General features: G+C 57.8%; 1 protein-coding gene and 1 long non-coding RNA gene across 6 annotated transcripts in view; one reads left to right on the forward strand and one right to left on the reverse strand.

The window, feature by feature from the left end:
- The window catches only part of PTPRN2 (protein tyrosine phosphatase receptor type N2), a 618,076-nt gene that overhangs the window by 46,977 nt on the left and 545,818 nt on the right, over positions 1-25,281 (reverse strand). For all 3 annotated transcript variants that reach the window (XM_042249105.1, XM_042249106.1, XM_027968410.2), the window contains 2 exons: positions 20,429-20,576; positions 5,961-6,034 (listed from right to left, as the gene is read on the reverse strand). In XM_042249105.1, coding sequence (XP_042105039.1) covers positions 5,961-6,034; positions 20,429-20,576 — 222 coding nt within the window. The remainder of the gene's footprint in view (positions 1-5,960; positions 6,035-20,428; positions 20,577-25,281) is intronic.
- On the forward strand, positions 15,368-24,863 carry LOC121819482 (uncharacterized). 3 transcript variants are annotated; one of them, XR_009600585.1, is made up of 4 exons: positions 15,368-15,532; positions 16,219-19,896; positions 20,981-23,332; positions 23,595-24,863. It is a non-coding gene; the product is annotated as an uncharacterized LOC121819482 (long non-coding RNA). The 3 variants fall into 3 exon arrangements; XR_006059751.1 differs by having other exon boundaries at positions 20,981-24,863; XR_009600584.1 differs by having other exon boundaries at positions 16,302-19,896; positions 20,981-24,863.

Here is a 25,281-nt window from a genome sequence, read left to right on the forward strand (position 1 = left end):
TCGCCAGCTTCTGGGAACACGACTCCTCGCGCAGGTGCGCTGGCTGCCGCCCCGGCGGCTGGGTGAGGGCGTCTCCACCGGCACTCCTGGGGGGGATGAGCGTCAGCTTCCGCTGACGTCAAGGCTGATCATCCCCCGTCTTCCTCACTTCTCTGTAGCACATTTTCATCTGTATGATCGCTGTGGCCACACAAGGCGCCAGGACCGTGGGCAAAGTCAGGCTCTCTGGCTTCCATCTCAGTGTCTGTAAAATGGGGTGGGAGGGGCTGGAGAGGTGGGATGTGGTCTCTACGGGTCCTTTAGCTCTGAGATTCTGGGATTTTTTTTCAGAAAAAGTAGACCCCCAAAGTTTGGGTTGAGTCTCATGAAGATGCCACCTGGATAACCGACACGGACTTACTGTGTGGCGCAAGGAACTCTGCTCAGTGCTCTGTAATAACCTAAATGGGAAAAGAACTTGAAAAAGAAGAGAGACATCACTTTACCAACAAAGGTCCATCTAGTCAAGGCTGTGGTTTTTCCAGTAGTCATGTATGGATGAGAGAGTTGGACTCTAAAGAAAGCTGAGCACCGAAGAATTCATGCTTTTGACCTGTGGTGTGGAGAAGACTCTAGAGAGTCCCTTGGACTGCAAGGAGGTCCAACCAGTCAATCCTAAGGGAAATCAGTCCTGAATATGCATTGGAAGGACTGATGCTGAAGCTGAAGCTCCAATACTGTGGCCACCTGATTTGAAGAGCTGACTCATTGGAAAAGAGCCTGATGCTGGGAAAGATTGAAGGTGGGAGGAGAAGGGGACGACAAAGGATGAGATGGTTGGATGGCATCACCAATGTAATGGACATGAGTTTGAGTAGGCTCTGGGAGCTGGTGATGGACAAGGAAGCCTGGCATGCTGCAGTCGATGGGGTTGCAAAGAGTCAGACACGACTGAGCGACTGGACTGAACTGAGATACATGTATATCCTTAACTGAATCACTCTGCCGTACACCTTAAACTAAGACAGCATTATTAATCAACTATTCGCCAATATGAAAAAAAGACATAGCCTGAACCAGGGTGCCTGAAGGGTATATCCCTAGAGATTTGGTTCAAGCTGTAGGAGGAGAGTTATAATAGAGCGACTAGCTCTAATCTGCATCAGAAAATGTACCAATATTTCCCTGATGTTCCGAACAAAACTCTTCTTAAAAGTTAAGCCTTCAGTATGTTAAGACCAGGGCGCCCATGTCCTGAAGCCTTGAAGAGTGACCTGGGGCGAGGCTGCGGGCTGGTTTGCAGGTTAGCGCAATGTTGGTTCTGCCCCCGGACCACTTATACTTGCTTTTCATAATATGCAGAGCAAATTTCACACATGGTTTCTAAAAACTAGACCCTATCAGGCAGAGTTTTCAAGCCACTTTTCCAGATACCAAGTCTTACGGTGAGAGTTTGCTGGGAAACTGTAGTAAAATCAGTGGGAGAGAGTGTGGCTTATGAACTTGGATTATTTTAATATTCTTACGAGTTGAGATTTAAGAAAAATAATGGATATAAACTATAAGTGGGCTTCCCAAGTGGCGCCAGTGGTAAAGAACCCCTGCCAGTGCAGGAGGCGTAAGAGATGTGGGTTTGATCCCTGGGTTAGGAAGCTCCCCTGGAGGAGGGCATGGCAACCGGCTCCAGTATTCTTGCCTGGAGAATCCCACAGACAGAGGAGCCTGCTGGGCTATAGTCCAGGGGGCCGCAAAGAGTCAGACACGACTGAAGTAACTTAGCATGTACGCATGCCAACTATAATTATAAATATATGGATGTTCGCTTATAAATCTGAAAACCAAGGAACTGTCCCCCCTATTTGGACAATTTATTGTGATGTTCAGTGCATCTGAGCAGGTATTTTCTGAAGAGTCAATTTGTACTACTTGAATTTGTTAAATGAACTGAGTTTAAAAATTAAACAATGCTCCCCCTTTAATACTAAACAGAGGAGTGAAGAGTAAGTTTGATTTCAAGTGTCACTGAGATGCTCAGACTTGCCCCTGGTGAGGAACGTGCGTGCTCTCACAGCAGTGGCAACAATATCCCTAGTCCACGCCCAAAAGGGACCGAGCTCGCGCGTGGCTGACGGTTTCTCTCCCAGAGCTCCCACGGACTCTGGTGACCGAGCTCGCGCGTGGCTGACGGCTTCTCTCCCAGAGCTCCCACGGACTCTGGTGACCTCTGATTTCAAAGCAGAGATGGCACATTACCTAGCACTGACGGCTTCCCTGAACTTTAGTGAGGACTAAGTACAAATATGACGGGTGTAATGACTGTAGTATTGTTCTGCACGGCTGGGGCTTCTCGGGCTCTAACCGTAAGCTTCTCATTCAGCTCTGCCAGGAAGCTGGTTGTCACGGGACCGTCAGTCATTTCAGGCAGAAGAGGAGTCGAGGAGTTCTTCTAATCCATACTTACACCCCAAATATGAACAGAAAGAATCGTGGCCGCAAAATAAAAGGAAAACATAAAAAGACACTGAGAAATCATGTCTCCCTCCTGGCCTCACCTTCTGACCCATGCCCCTGCCCCATCTTTGGGCCTGGGAGGCTGTTCTAAATCTCCGCAGGAGAGAGACGGGGAGGGTGTAGGAGTGGGGGGCTGGGCAGCTCAGAGAGGAGGGGGCAGTGATGTGGCCTCCAGCCCCTTATCCTCCGCCGGTCCTAACTAGCCTGAAGTGGCCCAGACTTCTGAAAGCCAGACGCCATTCAAGGGGGAGAGTTGGGCACTCCCACACTGAACTCCCGTCTCTCAGACTTGAAGGAATGTCTCTGCCTGTTACGTGTTCATTCCAGGGAAGGAGCCGAACAGGACAAAGGCTGCTCCCCGCTTCTGCAGCCCATCACTGAGACCCGGCAGGCACAAACCCCAGCCTCATCGGAGGAGACATGGGGAAATCAATGGGGCTTTCGCTTGGCTTTTTGAATTAGAATTGATGGAAAAATACCAAACTCACCAAGAGTGTTTCCTGAGAAGACTGACTGAAGGGCCCCAGTGAGGCCTCTGCACACACGGAGCCAACATCTGATGTCTACGTGGCCAGAAGTGAAGGCGCGACTCCTTAAATCTAGTCCCAGAAACTCGGGCCTGGGCTTGGGCGGGTGCAGACCGCCTTCTCACAGTGTGTGGTGCACGGAGCCCCCGCTGTGTGGCTGTGAAGAGTCGGGAAGCGGGCCTGACCCGCGGTGCACCGGCGCCATGAGAACAGTGTATGGAAAAGGGGCACTGAAGGAAGCCGCCACGGTGACGGTGGCCTGCGGTTGGCGGTCCTGCTCGGTGAGCTGTCTCGCCAGGGTCGCCACCTAGGACAGCGGGGACTGCGGCTGGCGGCTCGCACGGGGCTCTCTCAGCGATCAGAGACGGCCCCGCCCCCTCGGCCACCAACACTCCCAGAACCTCCGTCATCAGAGCCCCAGGACGTGCTGCATCCGGCGCGCCTGTCTGTGAAGCCAACTTGAGAACTGAGTGAGGTGGCCTGACCCTCCCTGAGGACCGGCGCCGAGACCAAGGGGACACAGCCCACACCCACTCCCCACGCCCTGCTGCGGGTCCAGGTGGTGCCAGCGCGGCACTCTGAGTGTAGATAGCAGGCTCATCTCACCACCTGCCACCTACACTCACTCCAGCCCTCAGGCCCACCTTCCAGCCTCTCTTCCCCTTGTGCTGGGTAGGGGGGAGGCGCTCCAGAGTTTCCTTCTAAGCCCGCCCCTGCCGCCGGGTGCAGGGCAGGAAGCAGCGGGAATAGCGCTGTGGCTGGGGGTGGGGGGGACTCTCAGGAAGCCAGGAATACCTGCAGGCCACAGGGTGGACAGGACAGAGACCCTCCCCCAGCCCCCCGTCTGATACCAGCTGCTCAGGGAGGCACGGCTGCAGCCCCCCCCCCCCCCCCCCCCCCCCCCCCCCGGAAGTGAAGACCCTGCCCGTGGGAAAAACCAGAGGAAGCCAACCTGGTTTCCACCACCTCTAGACCCTCCATCATTCAACATGCACCAGGTTTGGGTCTGTTTTTTCCCGTTTCCCCCAAGTGGGGAATAAGGACTTCCCCAGAGTCATGGGCTCCAGCAGCAACTTCGCAGGACGCTGTTGCTATGGGGTGACCAGGCCCTGTGCCCTGCACCGTGCCCCCGCTGCCCCGGATGCTGGGGACAAGGGCCATCGAGAGCAGGCCGGGGCGGCGCACCAGCCCTGGCACCTGACAGGGGCCAGTAACCTCGTGGAGGCTCGCTACCAGGTGGAGGCTCGCTGCCAGTGGAGGCTCGCTACCAGCGGAGGCTAGTTACCAGCAGAGGCTAGTTACCAGCGGAGGCTAGTTATCAGGTGGAGACTAGTTACAGGGTAGAGGCTCATTACCAGGTGGAGGCTAGTTACATGGTGGAGGTTCGTTACCAGGTGGAGGCTAGTTACCAGCGGAGGCTAGTTACCAGCGGAGGCTAGTTACAGGGTAGAGGCTCATTACCAGGTGGAGGCTAGTTACAGGGTGGAGGTTCGTTACCAGGTGGAGGCTAGTTACCAGCGGAGGCTAGTTACCAGCGGAGGCTAGTTACAGGGTAGAGGCTCATTACCAGGTGGAGGCTAGTTACAGGGTGGAGGTTCGTTACCAGGTGGAGGCTAGTTATCAGTGGAGGCTAGTTACCAGGTGGAGACTACCTATCAGGTGGAGACTAGTTACCAGGTGGAGGCTAGTTATCAGTGGAGGCTAGTTACCAGGTGGAGACTACCTATCAGGTGGAGACTAGTTACCAGGTAGAGACTAGTTTCAGGGTGGATGCTAGTTACCAGGTGAAGGATAGTTATCTAGTAGAGGCTAGTTACCAGGTAGAGACTAGTTACAGGGTGGATGCTACTTACCACATGGAGGCTAGTTATCAGGTGGAGGCTAGTTACCAGCGGAGGCTAGTTACCAGGTGGAGGCTAGTTATCAGGTAGAGGTTAGCTTCAGGGTGCAGGCTAGTTACCAGGTGGAAGCTAGTTACCTAGTAGAGGATAGTTACCAAGTAGAGACTAGTTACAGGGTGGATGCTAGTTACCAGGTGGAGACTAGTTTCAGGGTGGAGGCTAGTTACCAGGTGGAGGCTAGTTATAGGGTGGATGTTAGTTATCAGGTGGAGATTAGTTACAGTGTGGGGGCTGGTAACCTGGAGGAGGCTGGTTACAAGGTGGATGGTAGTTACTAGGTGGAGACTAGTTACCAGCGGAGGCTAGTTATCAGGTAGAGACTAGTTTCAGGGTGGAGGCTAGTTATAGGGTGGAGGCTCATTACCAGCTGGAGGCTAGTTATCAGGTGGAGACTAGTTACCAGGTGGAGACTAGTTCCAGGATGGATGCTAGTTCCTGGGTGGAGGCTAGTTACAGTGTGGAGACTAGTTACCCGGTGGAGGCTAGTTACAGGGTGGAGGGTAGTTACAGGGTGGATGTTAGTTATCAAGTGGAGACTAGCTATAGTGTGGGGGCTGGTAACCTGGAGGAGGCTAGTTACAAGGTGGATGGTAGTTACTAGGTGGAGACTAGTTACAGAGTGGATGTTAGTTACCAGGTGGAGGCTAGTTATATTGTGGAGGCTAGTAACCTGGAGGAGGTGGCTAGTTACCAGGTGGAAACTAATTACAGACTGGAGGCTACTTACCCGGGGGGAGACTAGTTAATGGGTGGAGGCTAGTTACTGGGTGGAGAGTTACCTGATGGAGACTAATTACCAGATGGAAGTAGTTACCTGGAGGAGACTTGTTACCAGGTGGAGACTATTCACCAGGTGGAGACTAGTTGCCAAGTGGAGGCTAGTTACTGGGTGGAGAGTTACCTGGTGGAGACTAATTACCAGATGGAAGTAGTTACCTGGTGGAGACTAGTTACCAGGTGGAGATCGGCTATCAGCTCTTGACAGGGCTGGACCTGCCTACTCCTCCCCCCAGCCTTGGTGGGCAGCAGGGCTGGTACTCACGATGGGGCTGGCGTTGATGTAGTCGGAGCTGCTGTGGCTGTTCTCTGATTTCAGCCGGACCCGGGAGTGGTCATCTGCAAGCCCAAGGGCAGAGCATTAGCCCACGTGGTGCGTCTTCAAGGGCCACGGCTCGCCCCTCACCCCACTGGTGCCACCGCTCGCCCCTCCCAGCCGCTCCCGGCCCGGCCTCCTCCCTCACCCCACTGGGGCCACGGCTCGCCCCTCACCCCACTGGGGCCACCGCTCACCCCTCCCAGCCGCTCCCGGTCCATGCTCCTCCCTCACCCCACTGGGGCCACGGCTCGCCCCTCCCAACTGCTCCCGGTCCATGCCTCCTCCCATCACTCCACTGGGGCCACTGCTTGCCCCTCACCCCACTGGGGCCACCGCTCACCCCTCCCAACCGCTCCCGGTCCGTCCTCCTCCCCTCACCCCACTGGGGCCACCGCTCACCCCTCCCAACCGCTCCCGGTCCGTCCTCCTCCCTCACCCCACTGGGGCCCTTCAGCCCACCAGCAGAGGGTCAGGGTGTGTGGGCACCCAGTGTTGCTCTCGTGTCAAGCTCAATGCCACAGCTGGCTATCACTCAGTTGTGGCTGACTCTTTGCGACCCCATGGATTGTAGCTCAACAGGATCCTCTATTCATGGAATTTTCCAGGCAAGAAGATGGGAATGGGTTGCCATTTCCTTCTCTACGGAATCTTCCTGGCCCAGGGACTGAACCTGGGTCACCTGCATTGCAGGCAGATTCTTTACTTTCCGAGCTAATCAACTCCACGGCAATAGCTCATGCAGTGTTTGCTTTCAAATGACACGTATTCAGTAACATAGAGAAAATAAATACCAACACAGATATTAAGCTATTAGCCCACCATTCAATACACTCAGTTTTGTGGTCTAGAAATGACAAGATACTTGTGTTTAGAAGAATGGAGATTTAAAAGGGGAATAAGGGCAAAAGAAAATGAGGTTGAAGAGGGAGCCAGGAGCCACATGGGGACTCATCGACATGAAAATGTGCTTTCAATGGGCACAATAACTTGACCGATGCTGAAATCAGACACTTTGGTGGGGAGTAAGGACATGCTCCATCATAGCTTGATGTGTCTGGTCTGTGAATCATCTGTAATTTTGGTTCTGGAACAAGCATTCCCCTGCCTTCAGTGATGACTCTCTCTGCCCATTTGCAGGGACTTCACAGTGAGCAGGGCACCCCGAGGGGCCCCGAGTCTCCCGCCTTCTTCGTCTCCCTCAGCAAGGTGCGACCTTGAACATGGGAAGTGCTGAGCTCCGCTGTCAGCCCATGCTACAGCGGGGCCTGAGGGTCCCACCCCACCTGCTTCTGCAGCCCCAGAGGCCTGCGTTTCCGCACCGGCGAGCACACCACCCCAAGTCCGAGTCCGGATTCCTGGCCCCTCAGCCAGGTCTCCCTACTTCCCGCCCCGCCCCCGGGAGCAGCTCGCGCAGTGCGGGCAGGAGAGCTCGGGGCTTTGCTGTGGTGGCTTCTTTCACTTCTCTGGGAGACTTTCTTCACTTATTTCTTGTTTTAGACGGTTCTGGGAGTCAGGAAACTTGGCGAGGGCTATAGCTTACTGAACCTGGAAGTTACCGTCTACTGGAGACCGGATACCCTCCTATGCATCTTTTTAAGGTATTAACATTGGCCGTTTCCCAGCAGAGGTAAGACAGGTAAGAACCATCCAGATATCAGGAAGGAGGTCACACTTGGCACGCTTACCTGAGCAGAGGTGACATGGAACGTACCCTGCGGAATGTTCTGAAGGTGTTTACGACGGCAGCTGCCAAGCCTCCTGCTAAGATGCCACCTATTCTAAAGTCCCCTGGACCCAATGACTTTGGGTCCTGCACAGATTTATTTTCTTGGGAGACTGAGAAATGACTGCAGCAGGAAGTTACAAAAAACTTACAAGAACAGTCTGTCAGCTCTGACATTCCAACGTGCTTCAAACACGAACCCTTAAATGCACTTCAAGAGCCCAGTTTCTCGGTGTGTTGGGGGGAGGGGGGCGAGCCGCTAGGAAGCTGGGCCCCTCTCTGAACGGAGGCTGCGCTTGCTGCAGCCACACAGGAGTCTGGACGCACAGGGCAGGGCTTCCAGCACCTTCCAGAGGGTTCCTGAGGGCCTCATTGCATGCACTCTCCATGAGCCCACTGTGGGCTCTGCTGACAGAAGCAGTCAGCTGCTCCCAGGGTCTGAGAACCCAGGACCCAGGGCAGGGCTGCTGGAGATCGCAAGGGAGCAGGGCCTGGAGCTTCAGAGTGTCCTGTCCCACCTGGAGCAGGGTGGCCCCTGTGTAGCACTGAACTGGCATAGCCTTGGGGGGCTGTCGTGTCCCCTTCATCTCCACGGAGCCCCACGAGCAACCGGGCCCAGTAAACAAGCACCAGCTGGATTTTCTAGCAGGAGAATCGAGAAAGCAGGTTCTAAGTTTGGGTGTCCCAGTGAGCTCGGCTCTCTGATGGTTGACGGGACAGACTGAGCAGGGCTGGAGTGCGAGCGTGCCCGTGAGGACAGCATGCAGCCTCCTGCACCCTGCGGGCGCTGGCCCAGCCACCTTCGTCCCTGCAAGGCACCGTTTCTGAGATGTTCCTGAGTCTGGGGCAAAGGCTTCCAAAGCTCAGAGTTCTGCTTCCTTCCCATCATGTATCTGACTTGGTGGCAACATGCTCATACTAAAATTGACAGTGAAGTTGATTGTTTTAGCGTGGCACCATCTTGACCTCCCTCGGAGACACTGAGCGCCACCCTGGAAGGGCCAGGGTCCAGTGAAGGGCGGTTGCGGATAGCAGGGACGCTCCACGGGACACTTCACTTGGCTGGGCACGTCTTATATTTTGTGGCTTGCAGTTCCTGTTTTGAGGGCAGCCTCAAGTTTTCTTCATGATTCGAAAGGCAGAGAGAGTGCCTGGCAGGGTCAGCGATTTGCTCGCGGTCAGCAGGTGCAGTGGAGCTGACGCCAGGGCTGGGGTGAGCAAGACCCCGCCCCTCCCCCGAATGATTCCTTCGTCTTCCTTGGACGAACACACACGCCTTTTCCGGGATCAAACTCAACACGGCGACCCCAACCACGGACCAAGACATTTCGCACCTGCAGCGCTGGTGTCTGAATGAGAGGTGGGTGTGTCCTTGAGGTCTTCGTCTGAGACGCCCTTGGAAGCCAGGACACGAAGTTCAGGTCGCATCTCCCCACTGCACCTGGCTCCACCACTGGGCCATTCTCCTCTCACGAGACCCGCAGTGGTAACTTCAGTCAAGGAGGGAAGGAGAACTCCTCTCAAGAAGAAGCTTGATGAACTAGCCCTCTGTGAGTGTCCCTTTTCTGAACCCCTGAAGAATTACTGGTGTTATTCCCATGTTTAAAAATGATGCCTTGAATTCCTCTCATGTTCTTTCCACTACCTGTCCTAGCGTTTCAAACTCATCACCTCCTTCTTCCTGGAACACTGTGCCAGACAGAGCAGGGACCATTTTCCCATTTTAGGCTGAAGAAATTAAGGCTCCAAAAGATCAAGTAACTGGCGTGGCAAAGGCCACAGAGCTAAGGGCTCAACCCAGCCCTGCCTCCTGCTAGCCACGTGATGGCTGAGTAAACGGTTCAGCATCTTACAGTGTCAGAGTTATCATCCGAAGTTGGACGATGAAGTCTGACTCACAGGGCCGTTGTGTGAACAGCTCCTGTCAGGTGCCACGTGAGGCCTGGCAGACAGAAGGGACTTAGAAATGAGGTTGAGAAGACAGACGGACACACGCCTGACTGATGGAGGGTTGGCTGGGCTGGCGACGCTCGCTGCATGGCTGCGATGAGTCGTCAGCAACCTCAGGATGGTTTTCACAAATGCCAGTGAGGAACACATTCTAGAACTCCTTGGCTACGGCGAGGGCAGAGGAGCCTCGAAGCGGCAGACTCTGGAGGTCACTGAGTGTCGCCGTCCATGCTTCCTTCCAGCCTGGGCCACGGCGTAGACCCTCCCCGCACTGCCAGAACCCAGCTCCGGACCGTGCGGAGGCTGCCTCCACTGTGATCTCAAACACGGGCCCTCAGGATGGGGCTTTCCTGGGCTCCCCGGTCACATCACTCACATTGCCGAGTGTGCTGATCCGTGCACGAGTCAACAGGCTTCACCTCCCTGGAGGACATGACTCATTGGTGCTGCTGCCGGCAGTGCGGGCTGGGCATCTGTAGAACCTGCTGGTTGACAGCGGCTCCAGCCGAGGGAGCTTCTGCCCCCGGATGGTCTGCCTCAGGGCCCTTGAGCTTCTCGATTTGCTGCTAAGCCTGAGGTGGGACCATCACGCTGGCTGACAGCAGTTTCTGCACCTGGAAGGCGTGGCAGGGGCGTCTGAGATGGGCCAGCTCTGTCCGGAGGGCTGCGAGTCCTCCAGAGACCCCACGTCGGGCCGTGCTCGGGAATGACCCAGTGGTCGCCAGCTCCCTCCTGGATTTTGTGGGTCTCCCAGTGGGTGAGCAAACCGCAAGCATCGTGGGGCTTCCTGCAGGATGGCCGCCCAGCTCGGCAGGCGAGTGGCCCAGAAGGTGGGTCACAGGGGCTGGAGCACAGCGGGGCCCCCTGTTCTAACCACGCACAGACCTCGCACTCAGCCTCTATGAGGGGGAGGCCTCTCGGGGCTTGGCCTGGGTGCCGGGCAGGAACGGACCCCACAGGCTTCAGGTCGTGGCCCAGGCTGTCCCCGGGCTCCTGGGGTCAAAGGTTGAAGTGTGCCCCCCAGGACCTTGGACTTTGGCCTTGACGCAGAGCTGGGTCTGTGCAGAGGGGTTGGGCACAGCGAGCTCACAGGCACGGGTGGGCCTCACCCGACGTGTTTAGGGCCTGGAGAGAAGTGGGGAGCTTCGGACTCAGACCCAGGTAGACGGAAGGGGGCATGCAGACGTGAAGGCTGAGGAGACGGTCTGGGACGGACGCCCCTCAGAGCCCTGAAGGGCCAGCCTCGTCCTGGGCCTGGCCTCCAGCCCGTGAGGACACAGCTCTGCGGCCCGGGCATGCCTGCCCCGGGGCTGGCCTGTGTCTGAGCCCAGCTCCCTTAGGACGCACCGACCTGTGTGCCCTGCTCCCGCATCTCAGCTCTTCCAGGTCCCATACCTTCAATGACCAAGAGCAGGACTTTCCTACCAGCCTAAAAAAGTGAGTTTTCTATGAGGAAAGCAGGGAACAGGCACGAGGTGGGCCCTCACGAGCCTGGAGGAAAGAGAGGGGAGCTCTGCCCAGAGGCCCCAGAGGCACCGGGACCGCGGGAGGCTCCGGCCCAGCCCTCGGCGGGTGCAGTGCAGACACCAGGGGTCGCAGGGTGGCGGGGAGCACGGTGTGCACGCTTGCTGCAGCAGTCGTGTGGCACACATCCAAGAGCAGCTCTGCAGAAACAGGAGCACAGACACCGAGCGAGCGAAGCCGCGCCGTCGCACCGTCCACCCAGAGACTGGCCGTTGGCACGCCCTGGCCACCCGCTTCTCCGAGCGAGGCACCCCACCCCGGGCGGAGCGGAGGCTGCGGACAGACAGTGAGGGGCGTGGCCTCCGAGGGCCCGGGTCGGGGGCAGCTCAGCCACGCTTACACGAGACGGGGCAACCCAGGCCTGCTGAGCACAGGCTGTCAGCAGGAAGCAAGCGGCCTGCTCTGGGCTGATTGAGGGTCGACGGAGGGTCACACCGGTGTCACCTGTAGCTCACAGTCTCAGCACCAACAGGGACCAGGGCGGATGTGCGGCCTGAGTCTTTGGGACGGGGTCTGAGAACAAGATGAAACCCCCTGCCCCCAGGCCTTGCCAACGAAGACACCTGGGGAAGGAAGGGGAGCAAGTCTGGCAGGAACTCAGTCACCCTAACAGAGACACACCTGCGACGGCAGGTGGGGAGAGGGGCCCGGAGGACACTCAGACCGAGGCTGACGTGGTGGAAGGGGGCCGGGGCAGGGGACCCGCGGGGGTCTGGGGACGGAGTCACAGGGACACGAGGTGGAGCGGGGCGTGTGACCCCACTGCACCTGTGACGGGTTGGGGGCGGCCGTCCGCACCCCCGCCCCGCAAGGAAGCCCGCCTCGGGGTCCCGGGCCTCTGTGTGCAGCGCAGGATGGGACAGCACAGGAGGGTGGAGAGCCCTCGGGAGGGGCGCGGGCCAGGGCCCAGCACAGCTGGGGGAGCACAGGGCCGAGGCTTAGGTCGAGACTTGGAGATCGGGCGTGGGGGGACGTGGCCCAGAAGCCCCTGAGGCCGCCAGCGCTTGGCGCTGCTGCAGCAGATAATCTGTCCTGGTGCGCGAGTCGCTCAGTTGTCTGACTCTGCGACCCCGCGGACTGTAGCCCTCCAGGCTCCTCTGTCCATGGGATTCTCCAGGCAAGAACGCTGGAGTGGGTTGCATTTCCTTCTCAGGGGATCTTCCCGATCCCAGCAGATGCCTAAGCCTAAACAAACAGTCCAGTTACTTGTGGTTTCAGACCAGGGGGTCCACCAACATGGGCGTAAGTAGTGAGACGGCTGCGCTTCTCCGCGTCTTCATTTCCACCAGAAAGGCAGCTGGCCGTACTGACAGTGTGGCTTTTCACGCAGGAACATGTTCACGATGCTCTGGGTAAGCTGCAGCAGAGGCAGGGTGTGGGGCAGAGCCCAGCGAAGTGAGGGGGCAGGACCAGCGTAACCCGTGTCCGCAGACCTAGCGCTTCAACGCCGCCCGTTTATGCTTGACTGTCCTTCCGCCCAGAAGCCTGCGGTGAGTCTGAATCAAGGTAGTTCTCCGGGTTCCAGCCTCCGGCTGCACCCAGGATCCTGGCCAGGACCATTCCTCTTCACCACGTTACCCCAAGGAGCCTGGTTTCTCTTCTCCACGCCAAGGACCCTGGTGATGACCCTGGGCCTGTCTGGAAAACCCAGGCCCCTCTCCCTAAGTCAAGGTCAGCTGATGAGCAAACCTCAGGCTCACCCACAACTCCCCCTTCACTTTGTCATGAAGGTGGCATCCGCATGGGTCCCGGGGGCAGGACGTGGGTCCTGGGGCTGCTCGTCTGCTGCTGCATGGGCAGGGGGACCGAGTGGGACCCGTCAGACTCTGGCTCCCTCTCAAGAGCAAAGTGACTCTGCGACCCAGGGTGTCTGTTGCCTGTCACAGGCCCGGGGCCGTGTGGGTGGTGCGCCCCTCACCCAGGGCAGAGATCAGCGCCGAGGCTGACGGAGACCGCAGTCAACCTGACGGCTCCCGACACCTCAGTCTGCTAAGAAGTCTAACCGAAGTGAGCAGTGAGAAGAGGGGGCAAGAAGGAGGAGGGAGGGGAGGGGACGAGGGTCAGAAATGGGAGTACAGCTGGCAGTCTGACTCTCCTGCTAAACGCTGACCTCCTGGAAGTCTAAGCAGGTAGCCACTCAGTTCAGTTCAGTCGCTCAGTTGTGTCCAACTCTCGGCGACCCCATGGACTGCAGCACGTCAGGCCTCCCTGTCCATCACCAACTCCCAGAGTTCACTCAAACTCACATCCATCGAGTCAGTGATGCCATCCAGCCATCTCATCCTCTGTCATCCCCTTCTCCTGCCTTCAATCTTTCCCAGCATCAGGGTCTTTCTCCAAGGAGTTAGTTCTTTGTATCAGGTGGCCAAAGTATTGGAGTTTCAGCTTCAGCATCAGTCCTTCCAATGAACACCCAGGACTGATCTCCATTAGGATGGACTGGTTGGATCTCCTTGCAGTCCAAGGGACTCTCAAGAGACTTCTCCAACACCACAGTTCAAAAGCATCAATTCTTCGGTGCTCAGCTTTCTTTATAGTACAACTCTCACATCCATACATGACCACTGGGAAAACCATAGCCTTGACTAGACGGACCTTTGTTGGCAAAGTAATGCCTCTGCTTTTCAATATGCCGTCTAGGTTGGTCATCACTTTCCTTCCAAGGAGCAAGCGTCTTTCAATTTCACGGCTGCGTCACCACCTGCAGGTAACCACAGCTGTCAGCTATAACGATGGGGTCATAGTTATGGAGGAGAAGGTCTTTACTCTTAGGAGACACAGGCTAAACCATTTAGACACACAAACCCCCTTTGAAACAGTTCAGCCAACAATGAAGTAAAGCAGACAGATCACACAAGAAAGGCACAATACTGAGCGGCAGCCATGTGGAGTCCGGCCCGTGGGGATGCAGGCGATCACCAAATTATGACTTCAACCTGAGAATCCGAAAACTTCTGCAATAAAAAGTGTGGGGGAAATGATGCCAAGCCGGCTTTCTTTGCAAAGCACCCGCGGGACTAGGTGGCCAGGAGTCCCCCGGGGTCAGGAGGATGGGGGATGACCCTGTCACCCCTGATGCCCTGGCTCACCTCTGGCTCCCGGTTCCTGGGTGGCAGTGTAAAGGGGACGTTGCACGCGTGGCCTTTCTGCTGTGTGGGTGTGTCAGGGCTGCAGGGTGGCGGCAGGCGGGCCAGGGTCAGGCAGGGAGCAGCCATGGGCATGGTCCTTCTGGGTCCGTGCCTTGGGAGGCAGCGCTCTGCATTCATCTCCTTGAATACGATCTCATCAGTGACTCGAAGTCATCTGAAACACGCTTATAAACTGCGCGGACAATGCGGCACGTGATGAGAGGGTGTCAAACTCCCCTAGGCTCTGAACAGGGTGCGTTTATGAAGTGAATGCAGAGTTCAGTGCCGAGTCAGGATGGACGGATGGGGGCTGGGCCCTGTGAGGAGCCCACTGCACGATGAACGGACACTGGGAACGTCTTGGCAGAGGAGACACAGCCCAGTGTGGCCCTCCGAAGGTTGTGATCGGCTGCTCAGGGTGTGGGAACCAGCAGGCGTCCAGGACAGGGCCCAGGCCTGGCCCCCACCCCCGAGGTCCCGGGTCTCTCCGAGCCCCCGAGTCCCCCCAAAGCTGAGACTCCGTGCAGCCTCGGCTGTGAGAGGTGAGACGCACAGACACCAGGCCACAGGAGGTCGGACGTCTCACGTGTCCAGTGGTCCAGCTTCCAGGAAGGGAGTGAACAGGAAGCAGAAGCTGGACCCGGGTGGCTGAACTTGCAGATGGCCGGCACGGCCCCCAGCCCGCCAAGCAGCCCCTCTGCTCTGGGGGGCTCCGGGGTGTTGTGCCCTCAGCCCCAGGCCCCACTCCAGAGGCTCTGGCCCTGCAGGGCTCAGCCCCACGAGGAGGCCTGGGAGCGTCTGGGACGCGGCCTTCGCCTCTTCTCTGCTTCCCTTCGGAGCTGTTCAGTCCCAGGCAACCCAACCTCTGTGAAGGAAGAAGCCTGCACACGCGCTGCCGCGGGATTTCCTTTTCGGCACCAATGTATCCACGGCCTCCCCCGTCTGGAGGCAGTCACTCAGCTCGTTCTGAGGCCATAAAAGGCGGGGTGAAGAAAAGACAGCGGGTCAGCAATTTCTCTGGACGCGCCACTTTCCTGGGCGGCTTCCTCACACAAGAAGAGATCCGGCTCGCTGTCAGATTCAGAATTTCCCACGACTGATCACTACAGGCAAAGCTGGTCACTCAGACGTGACCCCACCAGGATGTTCACTGCAGAGATCCTGCTCAGAGTGGGGAGAAGCGTCAACCCAAGGTTTGCTTGGAAAGAAATTTTCTGTGTGTTTTGAGGGGAGTGGTGCTTTGTCAAGGATGGCGGCTGTGGGTGTATTTTAAACGTTCAGTCCATGGAAGTGTGAAGTCTTTGCTCACTTTCCTGACATGAGAGTCTCAGATGAGTCCACAGAAACACGCAGGGTGTTCGTCATCGCAGGGCACACAGACAGACTCGAATCCCAGCCCCTTCATCTGTCAGGTCGGGGAGGCCGGGCGGGGTGGGTGGCAGGCCCGGGAGGGGTGGGTGGCAGGCCCGGGAGGGGTGGGGGGCAGGCCAGGGAGGGGTGGGGGAGGCTGGGGAGGGGGGGGGGAAGGCCAGGGCAGGGTGGGGGGCAGGCCGGAGAAGGGTGGGGGGCAGGCCCGGGAGGGGTGGGGGGCAGGCCCGGAAGGGAAGGCGGACAGGCCAGGGTGGGGTGGAGGAGGCCCAGAAGGGGTGGGGGGCAGGACAGGGCAGGGTGGGGGGCAGGCCGGAGAAGGGTGGGGGGCAGGCTGGGGAGGGGTGGGGGGCAGGCCCCGAAGGGGAGGGGGGAAGGCCTGGAAGGGGAGGGGGCAGGCCCGGGCGGGGTGGGGGGCAGGCTGGAGAAGGGTGGGGGGCAGGCCCGGGAGCTCGGGGATGGCATGCGACATGCTCAGCCGGCCTCTGTCTTTCGTCACACGTGGCTGAAGCTGAAGCTGGTGCCTCGGGTGATGTGGCTCCCGAAAAGAGCCGGGCGGGAGTCGCTCAGACCCTCCCCCACCCTGTCTGCCAGGTAAGGCCATGGACGCGGCTGTGAGAGTGTCAGCAGCTACACCCTAAAGGCCACACCTCGAGACACGGCTTCAAGGACCTTCTGTCCATCCTGCATGTCTGTGTCCTTGACTTGACCTTCTCTCTGGTTTCATAGCTAAGTACCCCCGTACCTCCGTGTCTCTCTCTTGAATCACAAACTTTAAGATGGCACACCACCACAGCATCATATTCCTGTCCTCAGCTTGTAAAGAACAGGAATAGGAGGGAATATTGCATAATTCTTTTAAAAGTGCAAAAAAAAAAAAAAAGCACTTTAAAGCATTTTAAATTCTTTAAACTTCTGAGCTATATAACAGGACCCAGCACAGCACCAGCCAACATCTTGTAAATCTGCCTTCTTCTTTGAAAGACAATTTGTTTGCAGCTAGAACCTCTGGGCTGTCAGGGATGGGAAAGTTGCTGGTCCAGCCACTTTGAACTTCCCACCAACCTGCTGATGGGGACGCAGCGGGTGAACCAGCCTCAGCTGGACCGAGACGTGCATGGGGTGGAGGGGCGGAGCCCGCACGCTGCCCTGGGGGGGGGTCCAGGTGGGTGCCCCGGCTGTGCCCATCAGGGAGTGTGATGGAAGCCCAGCAGCACTCCTGTCTCTTGGGTGGAGGGCGGGCGTGGTTGCTGGGGGAGCGTGTCTGACACACGACAGTGTGATGAGCACCCTGACACCCACGTGGTGTGAACATCAGCTTCAGGGGTCAGGGTGCACGGAGGCCCACCCTGTCTACACGCTCTGCTTCGCCACGGACATCGCTGCACGTGCGGAAGGAACAGTCGGACAACATGAAGCAGGTCTCAGGAAGCGCCATTCTCCCTGGTCTGGTGAGACCACCAGGAGTTTAATGCATGCCATCGCCCTAGGGTCCTGCTCGGGGAGGGTGCAGGCTGAGACCTGACCACCGGCTCTCCTTCTGAAAGCTGAGAAGGCGGGAGTGTGGAGGACCGAGCTGGGGATGCGTGTGCGGGATGAGACCCAAATGTCCGGGGAGGCTCCATCCGCCCGCCTGTCTCTGAGGCCAGGCTCTGTGATGGCCACATGGTCAGGAACGGCGGCTTCTGGCTCGTGCCTCCGTGCCGGAGTCTGGCCGAGAAAGCACTGCCTTGTGGAGCCCTGGCTCCAGCCCACTAGCGGGCAGCAGGCCCAAGGCTCCGGTCCGAGGGTTCCCAGGGCCCTGGTCCCCTTGGGGCTGGCCCCCCGCCCCCACTGGAGGCTGAAGACAGGCTGTCCTGCATCCCTGAGGCCCCGGCCTGTGGACCCACCAGCTGCAGGGCGTGTGGCCCGGAACGTGTAGCGATCTGGTTGGCGCTGCAGGAGGGCGCTTGAGGAAGAGCCTTTGAACTTGAGTGTTTATCGGGTGGCCCCGGCAACCAAGGAAACCAGAGGCTTCCACACAGGCTGACCGTCTGCCCCCGACGGCTACTCATCTGGGGTGCCGTGGAATCCCCCACCCAGATCCTCCCCGAGGACAAGGGCCGAGCGTGGTTGGCCGGACGTCGCTGTGTCGGCCAGCACAGTTCAGTTCCGTCGCTCAGTCGTGTCTGACTCTTTGTGACCCCACATACTTCAGCACTCCAGGCCTCCCTGTCCATCACCAACTCCTGGAGTAATGTCTCTGCTTTTTAATATGCTGTCTAGGTTGGTCATAACTTTTCTTCCAAGGAGCAAGCATCTTTTAATTTCATGGCTGCAGTCACCATCTGCAGTGATTTTGGAGCCCAAAAAGATAAAGTCTGTCACTGTTTCCACTGTTGCCCCATCTATTTGCCATGAAGTGATGGGACAGGGTGCCATGATCTTAGCTGGATCATGCCAGATGATCCGGCATGATGTTAGCCGGATACCATGAATGTGGAGCTTTAGGCCAACGTTTTCACTCTCCTCTTTCACTTTCATCAAGAGACTCTTTAGTTCTTCTTCGCTTTCTGCCATAAGGGTGGTGTCATCTGCATATCTGAGGTTACTGATATATTGATATTTCTTGGCGCACAGCAGGTACTTAAATATCTGTTTGTTATTTGCTTTCCTTCTAAATATAAACCACAAATTGCAATGGCCCCTATTTTTGGAGCTCTTTCGGGAAAAGCCCTTCAGACATCACAGAACTGGTCTGAACACCAACTAAACTGTTAGGAAAACCTTACACCTAGAAGCGTGTTAAGATTTTCATAGCAGTGTGCCATTCCCGGGCTTGGGTCCACAGCCACACAGGCGCGTGTCTTGGCGCTCCCTGTCCTGTGAGCAGGGAGTGCGTCGCTGCTGTTGCCCACGAGCCGGAGTGTCGGCCACTGCGCCCCCGGGCAGGTGGGCAGCAGGGGTGGGCTCCTGCCCTTGGGTGGCACCGCCTGCACCCTGGCTCCCAGTGCAGGGTGGAGGCTGTGTCCCCGAGAGGGCTCTGGTCTTCCCTGAGACCTGAGTGGCTTTGCTGAGCCCTCAGACACCTCAGCCCACAAAGTACATGCTGTCACGTCTGAAGTTTGCCAGAATCCCTCCTGCCCTCCACCGCAAACTCACTCCACGCACGCAAGTCACTCATCACGTGAAGCTGGCGCTTACGTCAGACACTTTGCTCACAACACACGTCAGACTCCCGCCCCCACAGGGGTGTGTATTAATTGCAGACCGCCCCCCCCAACCCCAGCCTGGAATCTGCTGGAACATGGGAGGCTGGAGCATCTCCAGATAGTGGCGGAAGGCAGGAACAGCTGGGTGGGAGACACGCATTCAGCCCGCACAGCCCTTCACGCCCCCGGGGGCCTCTGCCCCTGCAGTCGCCTGTTGGCTCACACAACGTCAGGGAGACGGAGGGCTGGCATCTCCCCGTGTTCCCTCTCTTGGCAGCGACTCCTGCGAGGCAGCAGGTGCCCAGCGATGCTGGGGACACCCGTCTGCTCCTCGAACAGCCTGCCCGGCCTGCAAGACTACCTCACTGTCCCCACAGCCCTGAGAGTCCAAGGGGGACGGTGTGACCCCCAGGACAGGGCAGGACGAGGCTCCAGGCGCTTGGAACCGAGCCCGAGTCCAGAGCAACAGCAGCAGCAAAGCCTGAGCTTGCTGGCATCTACCTGTGCCCACCCCCACCACCGCACCTCCAGGACTGAGTGGGGATTGCAGGGCGCCAGGCACGGAATCCAAAATACAACACAAACGAACTTACAAAACAGGAAAGGACACAGAGACGCAGAAAACAAACTGATGGTTGGCTACCAAAGGGGAGGCGGGGAAGGGGTGACAGGAGTTTGGGGTCAACACACACTCACTTCTATATATAAGGCAGATACACAACAAGCTCCTACTGTGCAGGTCGGGGAGCTATACTCAATATTCGGTAATAACCTCGGTGAAAAGAATCTGAAAAAGGACATGGGTGTGTGTGTCACTGAGTCACTTTGCTGCACACCTGAAACCAACGCGACATTAAATCAACTCTACGCCAAAAAAAAGCGAGAGGACCGTTTGTCGGCAGAGCCTGTAGGTAGGAGGAGGGAGGGCTCTGCAGCCCGATGAGCCCTGGAGGAGACCTTGGATCCCCGCCGCTCCCTGGAGCTGGAGGCGCGTACAGGTGAGCACCGCCGGGCCTCCCCCCCGCCCCCGCCCCCACCCCCGAGGCGGGCGGTACGTACAGGTGAGCACCGCCTGAGCACCGCCGGGGCCGCCCCCCCCCCGGAGCCGGGCGGTACGTACAGGTGAGCGCCGCCTGAGCACCGCCTGAGCACCGCCCGGCCCGCCCCCCGCCCCCCGCCCCCACCCCCGAGGCGGGCGGTACGTACAGGTGAGCACCGCCTGAGCACCGCCCGGCCCGCCCCCCGGAGCCGGGCGGTACGTACAGGTGAGCACCGCCTGAGCACCGCCGGGCCCCCCCCCCCCCCGGAGCCGGGCGGTACGTACAGGTGAGCACCGCCTGAGCACCGCCTGAGCACCGCCGGGCCGCCCCCGCCCCACCCCACCCCCAGCCGGGCGGTACGTACAGGTGAGCACCGCCTGAGCACCGCCCGGCCCGCCCCCCGGAGCCGGGCGGTACATACAGGTGAGCACCGCCTGAGCACCCCCGGGGCCGCCCCCGCCGCCCCCCCCCCAAGCCCGGCGGTACGTACAGGTGAGCACCGCGGGGCAGCGGTTCTTCGGCAGGTTCTCCTCCCTCTGGGCCACGAGCGAGCTGTTGGGCTCGGCCTGGTAGGCACACAGCGCCTCCCACTCCTTCTCCAGGCGGTTCTTGTTCTTCAGGTGGTCCTCCATGTAGGCCTGGAACAGAGAGCGAGCGTCGGCAGGGCTGCCCGCGGGGGCGTGGGCCCGGGGGCGGCCCCAGGCGGAGCCCACGCTCCACCTGCGCGGAGGGGGCCGGGCGGGCTGGCACCGCGGCGGGGAAGGGGGCCGGGCACGACGCAGACAGCAGGCGTGGCGGGGGCGTGTGTCCCGCGTCGCAGGGCAGGGAGCCTGCGCCAGGCCCTCGCTGGGGCTGCTGACCTCGCTCCCACCTCTGCACAAAAGTCGTTTTCCTTATAACAGGCCGGCTTCTCTGAACCCACCAGGGGGATGCAGTTTGCTCTGATGGGCGCAGTGTTACGTGGCCGTTGGTGTTAAAAAACAAAACCCCAAACACAAACCAAATATCTGACCCTCATCTGCTCTGATCTTAATTTTTCCAGGCACCTGCCTCTGGGCAGGGACACAGGAGAGGTGGACGGGCAAACAGGCCTCCGGAACATTCCCTCCACAGACTCCGGAGCTGGTCTTGTTCACTCGCCTTATTGATCTGTTTAGTCCAGAGATGACCACAGTTTTAAGGAAAAGAATTTCAAAGGACCGACCCAGGTGGTTTGATTGGGCCCAAAGGAAATAGTCTCATCTTCCAACGTCTTGCTTGTGGATTTTCAAATATGTCCACACAGCAAAATGAAACACGCACACGTGTGCACACACATGTGCACACACACACGTGCACACATGCACACGCGGAGCCAGGTCCCTGGTCACGCACTCCAATGTCCGGCCAAGATTTACACCTTGTCCACGCCCACCCTGATCCCTCTGTCGGCCCCTTTGTCTGCTCAGTCCAGCAACCACCACTCCAGTGACCACCACTGTCCTTGGCTGCCCCGCCTCACTGGCACCCACCCCAGGGGACAGACGGGCACGTGAAAAGGAAGGAAGCCCACCAGACGGTCGGGCTGAGATCTCAGTAAAGTGCGGAGTATAGCTGACCTGCACTGCTTTGTATCACTCACTTAACAAACACTTACTCTGCCCATGTTGGTCTGATTGGTGTGTGTATCAGTGAGTGTGCGCTGAGCCAGCGTGTGGAGGCCGGGCGCCCGAGGGCGCTGCTCCAGGGGAGGGCTCACGCTCTGGTTGCCTGGCCCAGCCGAGGTGCCCCTGGGCTGTAGCTCCGGGAGGGCCAGTGACGAGGCCCTGGGCTATTATCACACGTCCCTTGATCCCCTGCTACAGCCGCTTAGGGGACCAGCGGATGGCCTTTCGTGTAGATGACCAAGGACTGTGACCGTGAACCCTCTTCAGGGACAGACCATGAACCTCAGTAGCTCGCCCTCGTGAGGAAAAGAAGCGTCACGGCAGTTCTAAGCCCCCCCCCCCCCAAAACAGCCCTTGGGTTTCAGGAAAAGAATTTCAAAGGACTGGCCCAGGTGGTCTGACTGGGCCCAAAGGAAACAGTCTCATCTTCTGACGTCTTGCTTCTGGGTTTTCACATATGACCACACAGCAAAATGAAACATCTTTAAAGAAGCAACTTTAGGGCACAGTCCAGAAAACGTACACCACACACTGCTTTCTTTGGGGACAATCATCATGGAACATCACATACCTATTTTCTGTACCAAAGTCACTCTAAAAAGGGTGACATTTTTGCACAACACAGTATTAAATCTGTGTAAATACTGACCAGCTTATTACCTTGCCTAAATTATGGTGTGTGCAGAGGTCCCAGGAAGGAGGGGGAGTTCTGGGTAAGTGTATAGTCTCCGTGCTTCTGGGGTTACTTTTCCCAAGACTGGTTAATGTACAGTCTTACTCATGGGTGGAAAACGGTTTCTGGCAAAATGATTCGGGATCCTCACTTTTCTTTGGAAAATTCTGTTCACGAAGCCCATCAAGGAAGAATGAGCTTTTTTCTGAGAACCGTTGTTTTCTAGAAGTAAGCCATGTGGGGAGTTGTTGGTTCTCTCCTGTCACAGTAACTCAAGGTTGTGTCCAACTTTTTGTGACCCCCCGGACTGTATGGAGCCCACCAGGCTCCTCTGTCCATGGGATTCCCCAGGCGACAACAGTGGAGTGGGTTGCCCTTTCCTTCTCCAGGGGATCTTCCTGACCCAGGGGTCCAACCAGGCTCTCCTGCATTGCAGGCAGATTCTTCACTGCTTGAGCGATCGGGGAAGCCCCAAATGAGCTTCTTTCAATACAGCATGATGGACTCTAAAATGACGAGCCTTGGAAGGTTTAATCTGATCTCAAATGTTGTCTGCAAAAGGGGCCTCATGCTCGAGCCTGCGAACTGCAACTACTGCACCGGTGCGCCCCAGAGCCCGCGCTCCGCCACGGAAGCGACCGCGGTGAGGGGCCCGGCTCCCGCAGCGGGAGAGCCCGAGCGCAGCCAGAAGGAAGAACGAGGCAGAGCGTTCCTCCTCTCGGCGTGCACTGCCGCAGTCACCCGTGCTCGCCCTGCTCTGGCCGTCTCAGAGGATCTTTTCTGAGCTCTGTTAGTATCTTTTCAGAGCGTCGCTCACCGGAATAAACGGATGTAATCCCATCCACGCCTGAGGAGCCTTGGCTCCCTACGGTTGTGGATTCGATGCTTTGCTTCCGAGACATGGGAGTGGGTTCCACGTTCTGTGGGGAAGCGAGGCTTTGGTCGTAAAAGAATGGGTTTTACACAAAAACAAAACCTGCCACCATGACTCAATACCATGAGGCCCCTTCTTTTCAAGATGTGAGAACAGGTGGAGGGGTCCTCCCCAGACACAGTCGGCTCCTGGAATAACTAGGTGAGTGAGCGTGAAATTTACACGCTCCGTGTGCTCCTCCCCCAGACTGCAGGTGTTCTAAAGGCTGACACTTAAAATGCTTTCATTTAACGTGTGTGCGTGCGCGTGTACGTGCGCGCGCATACGTGTGTGCGTGCGGGTACACGTGTGTGCGTGCGGGTACACGTGTGTGCGTGCGGGTACACGTGTGTGTGTGGGGGACAGTGGGTATGGCAGGAGGGCTTGGTTTAAGAGAAACGGTACCTTTTTATTCCATAAACAGCACATGCAGGAAAGGGCAGAAAGTGAATGGAAGCAGCGTGAAGGCAGAAGCCGCTGACAGCCCCCCGCCCCGAGCGAAGCTGTGGGCTGTGGTGACTGCCACCGTCCTTGGCACACGCGTGGGCTGCCTTTTGCTGTTGCTATTGTTTTTCCGTCCTGACAGCTGCTGCCTAGGCCTTGGACGACATCAGTACTACGGGGTTTTCTCACTTGAGCTGAAACGATGCTGAGACGGGGGTCTTCCAGCCGCGCCATCCTGCCGCCTCCTCCGCTTCCTCCCTCAGGCCCCGTCCGGTTCCTCCACAGGTGGGACTGTGGTCACAATACCACCTGCTCCAAACGCCGCCCCTGGTGCCCCGACAGCCTGTGCTCTGTCCAGACTTCATGCCACCAGCCTGCCACGCCGGCCCGGCAGGAGCACTTGCCCGCGTGAACTCGTCCCCCGTCGCCGTCACTCTCCACACTTCACGCCGATTCTGCCATGAATCCACCCAGATGTCCAGGTCAGCGCAGACGCCACCTCCTCCTTCAGGCTCGTCCCTGCCCGGACCTTCCTTTCCCACCACCCACTCCCCACATCAGATACTCACTGCTGTAAAACCTGCGTCTCTGCGACGCGAATCCTGTTCTGCTTTGCAGGCGCCAGGCCCTCCATCCTCTCGTGAGAGCACCTGTTCCGGGCTGGGGCCCGTGCTGCGTGCACTTAGCACAGAGTCAGTGCTTGCTGAATGACTGACGCGATCTGGGAACCTGTGTGTTGTTTCCCAGTTGCTAAGTCACGTCCAGCTCTGCAACCCCGTGGACTGCAGCACGCCAGGCTTCCCTGTGCATCACCATCTCCCAGAGTTTGCTCATTCGTGTCCATTGAGTCAGTGACACTATCTAACCGTCTCATCCTCTGTCGTCCCCTTCTCCTGCCCTCAATCTTTCCCAGCATCAGGGTCTTTTCCAGTGAGTTGGCTCTTCGCATCAGGTGGCCAGAGTATTGGAGCTTCAGCTTCAGCATCAGTCCTTCCAATGAATACGCAGGGTTGCTTTCCTTTAGGATGGACTGGTTTGATCTCTCTGCACCAATCCAAGGACTGGTGCAATGGACTCTCAAGAGTCTTCTCCAGCACCACAGATTGAAGTAATTTATATTATTTCAGTTGTATGTTGATAACTGGCAATCCAAAATTTTTGCCATCAAATCTAAAACTTGGAAGAACCGCCCCTCAAAGTACCATAAGGACTTTGGAATGTTTCATTAAATATTTCTGCTGCCTTCTTCCTTTCTGAGTTACCCAAGGAACATCCATACAATTCATGTCGAATGTTCCTGTGACAATCTCAAGGTCTCACAGGTTTGGAGGCATGGCCAGAGTTCAGAAAGGTCTTCTCCCAGTCTCCCCCACCGTTTGATCTTAACCCCCTTCAGCATCAGGGTCTGTGGTGTCCCTGTGGGTCACTTCTGTGGACCTCGTGCCCTGGGTGAGCAGCCTCGTTAGGGAGGTGCTGTGCGCGGTCCCACTGTGAGGAACCTGTCTTCCCCACGGGTGGTGAGCTCCTGGGGTGTAGGGACCTGGTCCTACACCAACACCATCACCCGCACAGAGGAAGCTCTGGGTACACAGAGCAGAGCATGGGTCACCAGCCCTGGCGCGGGGCCGGCCAAGTGAGGGAGACCCCCCACCACTTGGAAGACTCCA

Source organism: Ovis aries, chromosome 4 (assembly GCF_016772045.2).
Source record: "Ovis aries strain OAR_USU_Benz2616 breed Rambouillet chromosome 4, ARS-UI_Ramb_v3.0, whole genome shotgun sequence".
Lineage (NCBI taxonomy): Eukaryota > Metazoa > Chordata > Mammalia > Artiodactyla > Bovidae > Ovis > Ovis aries.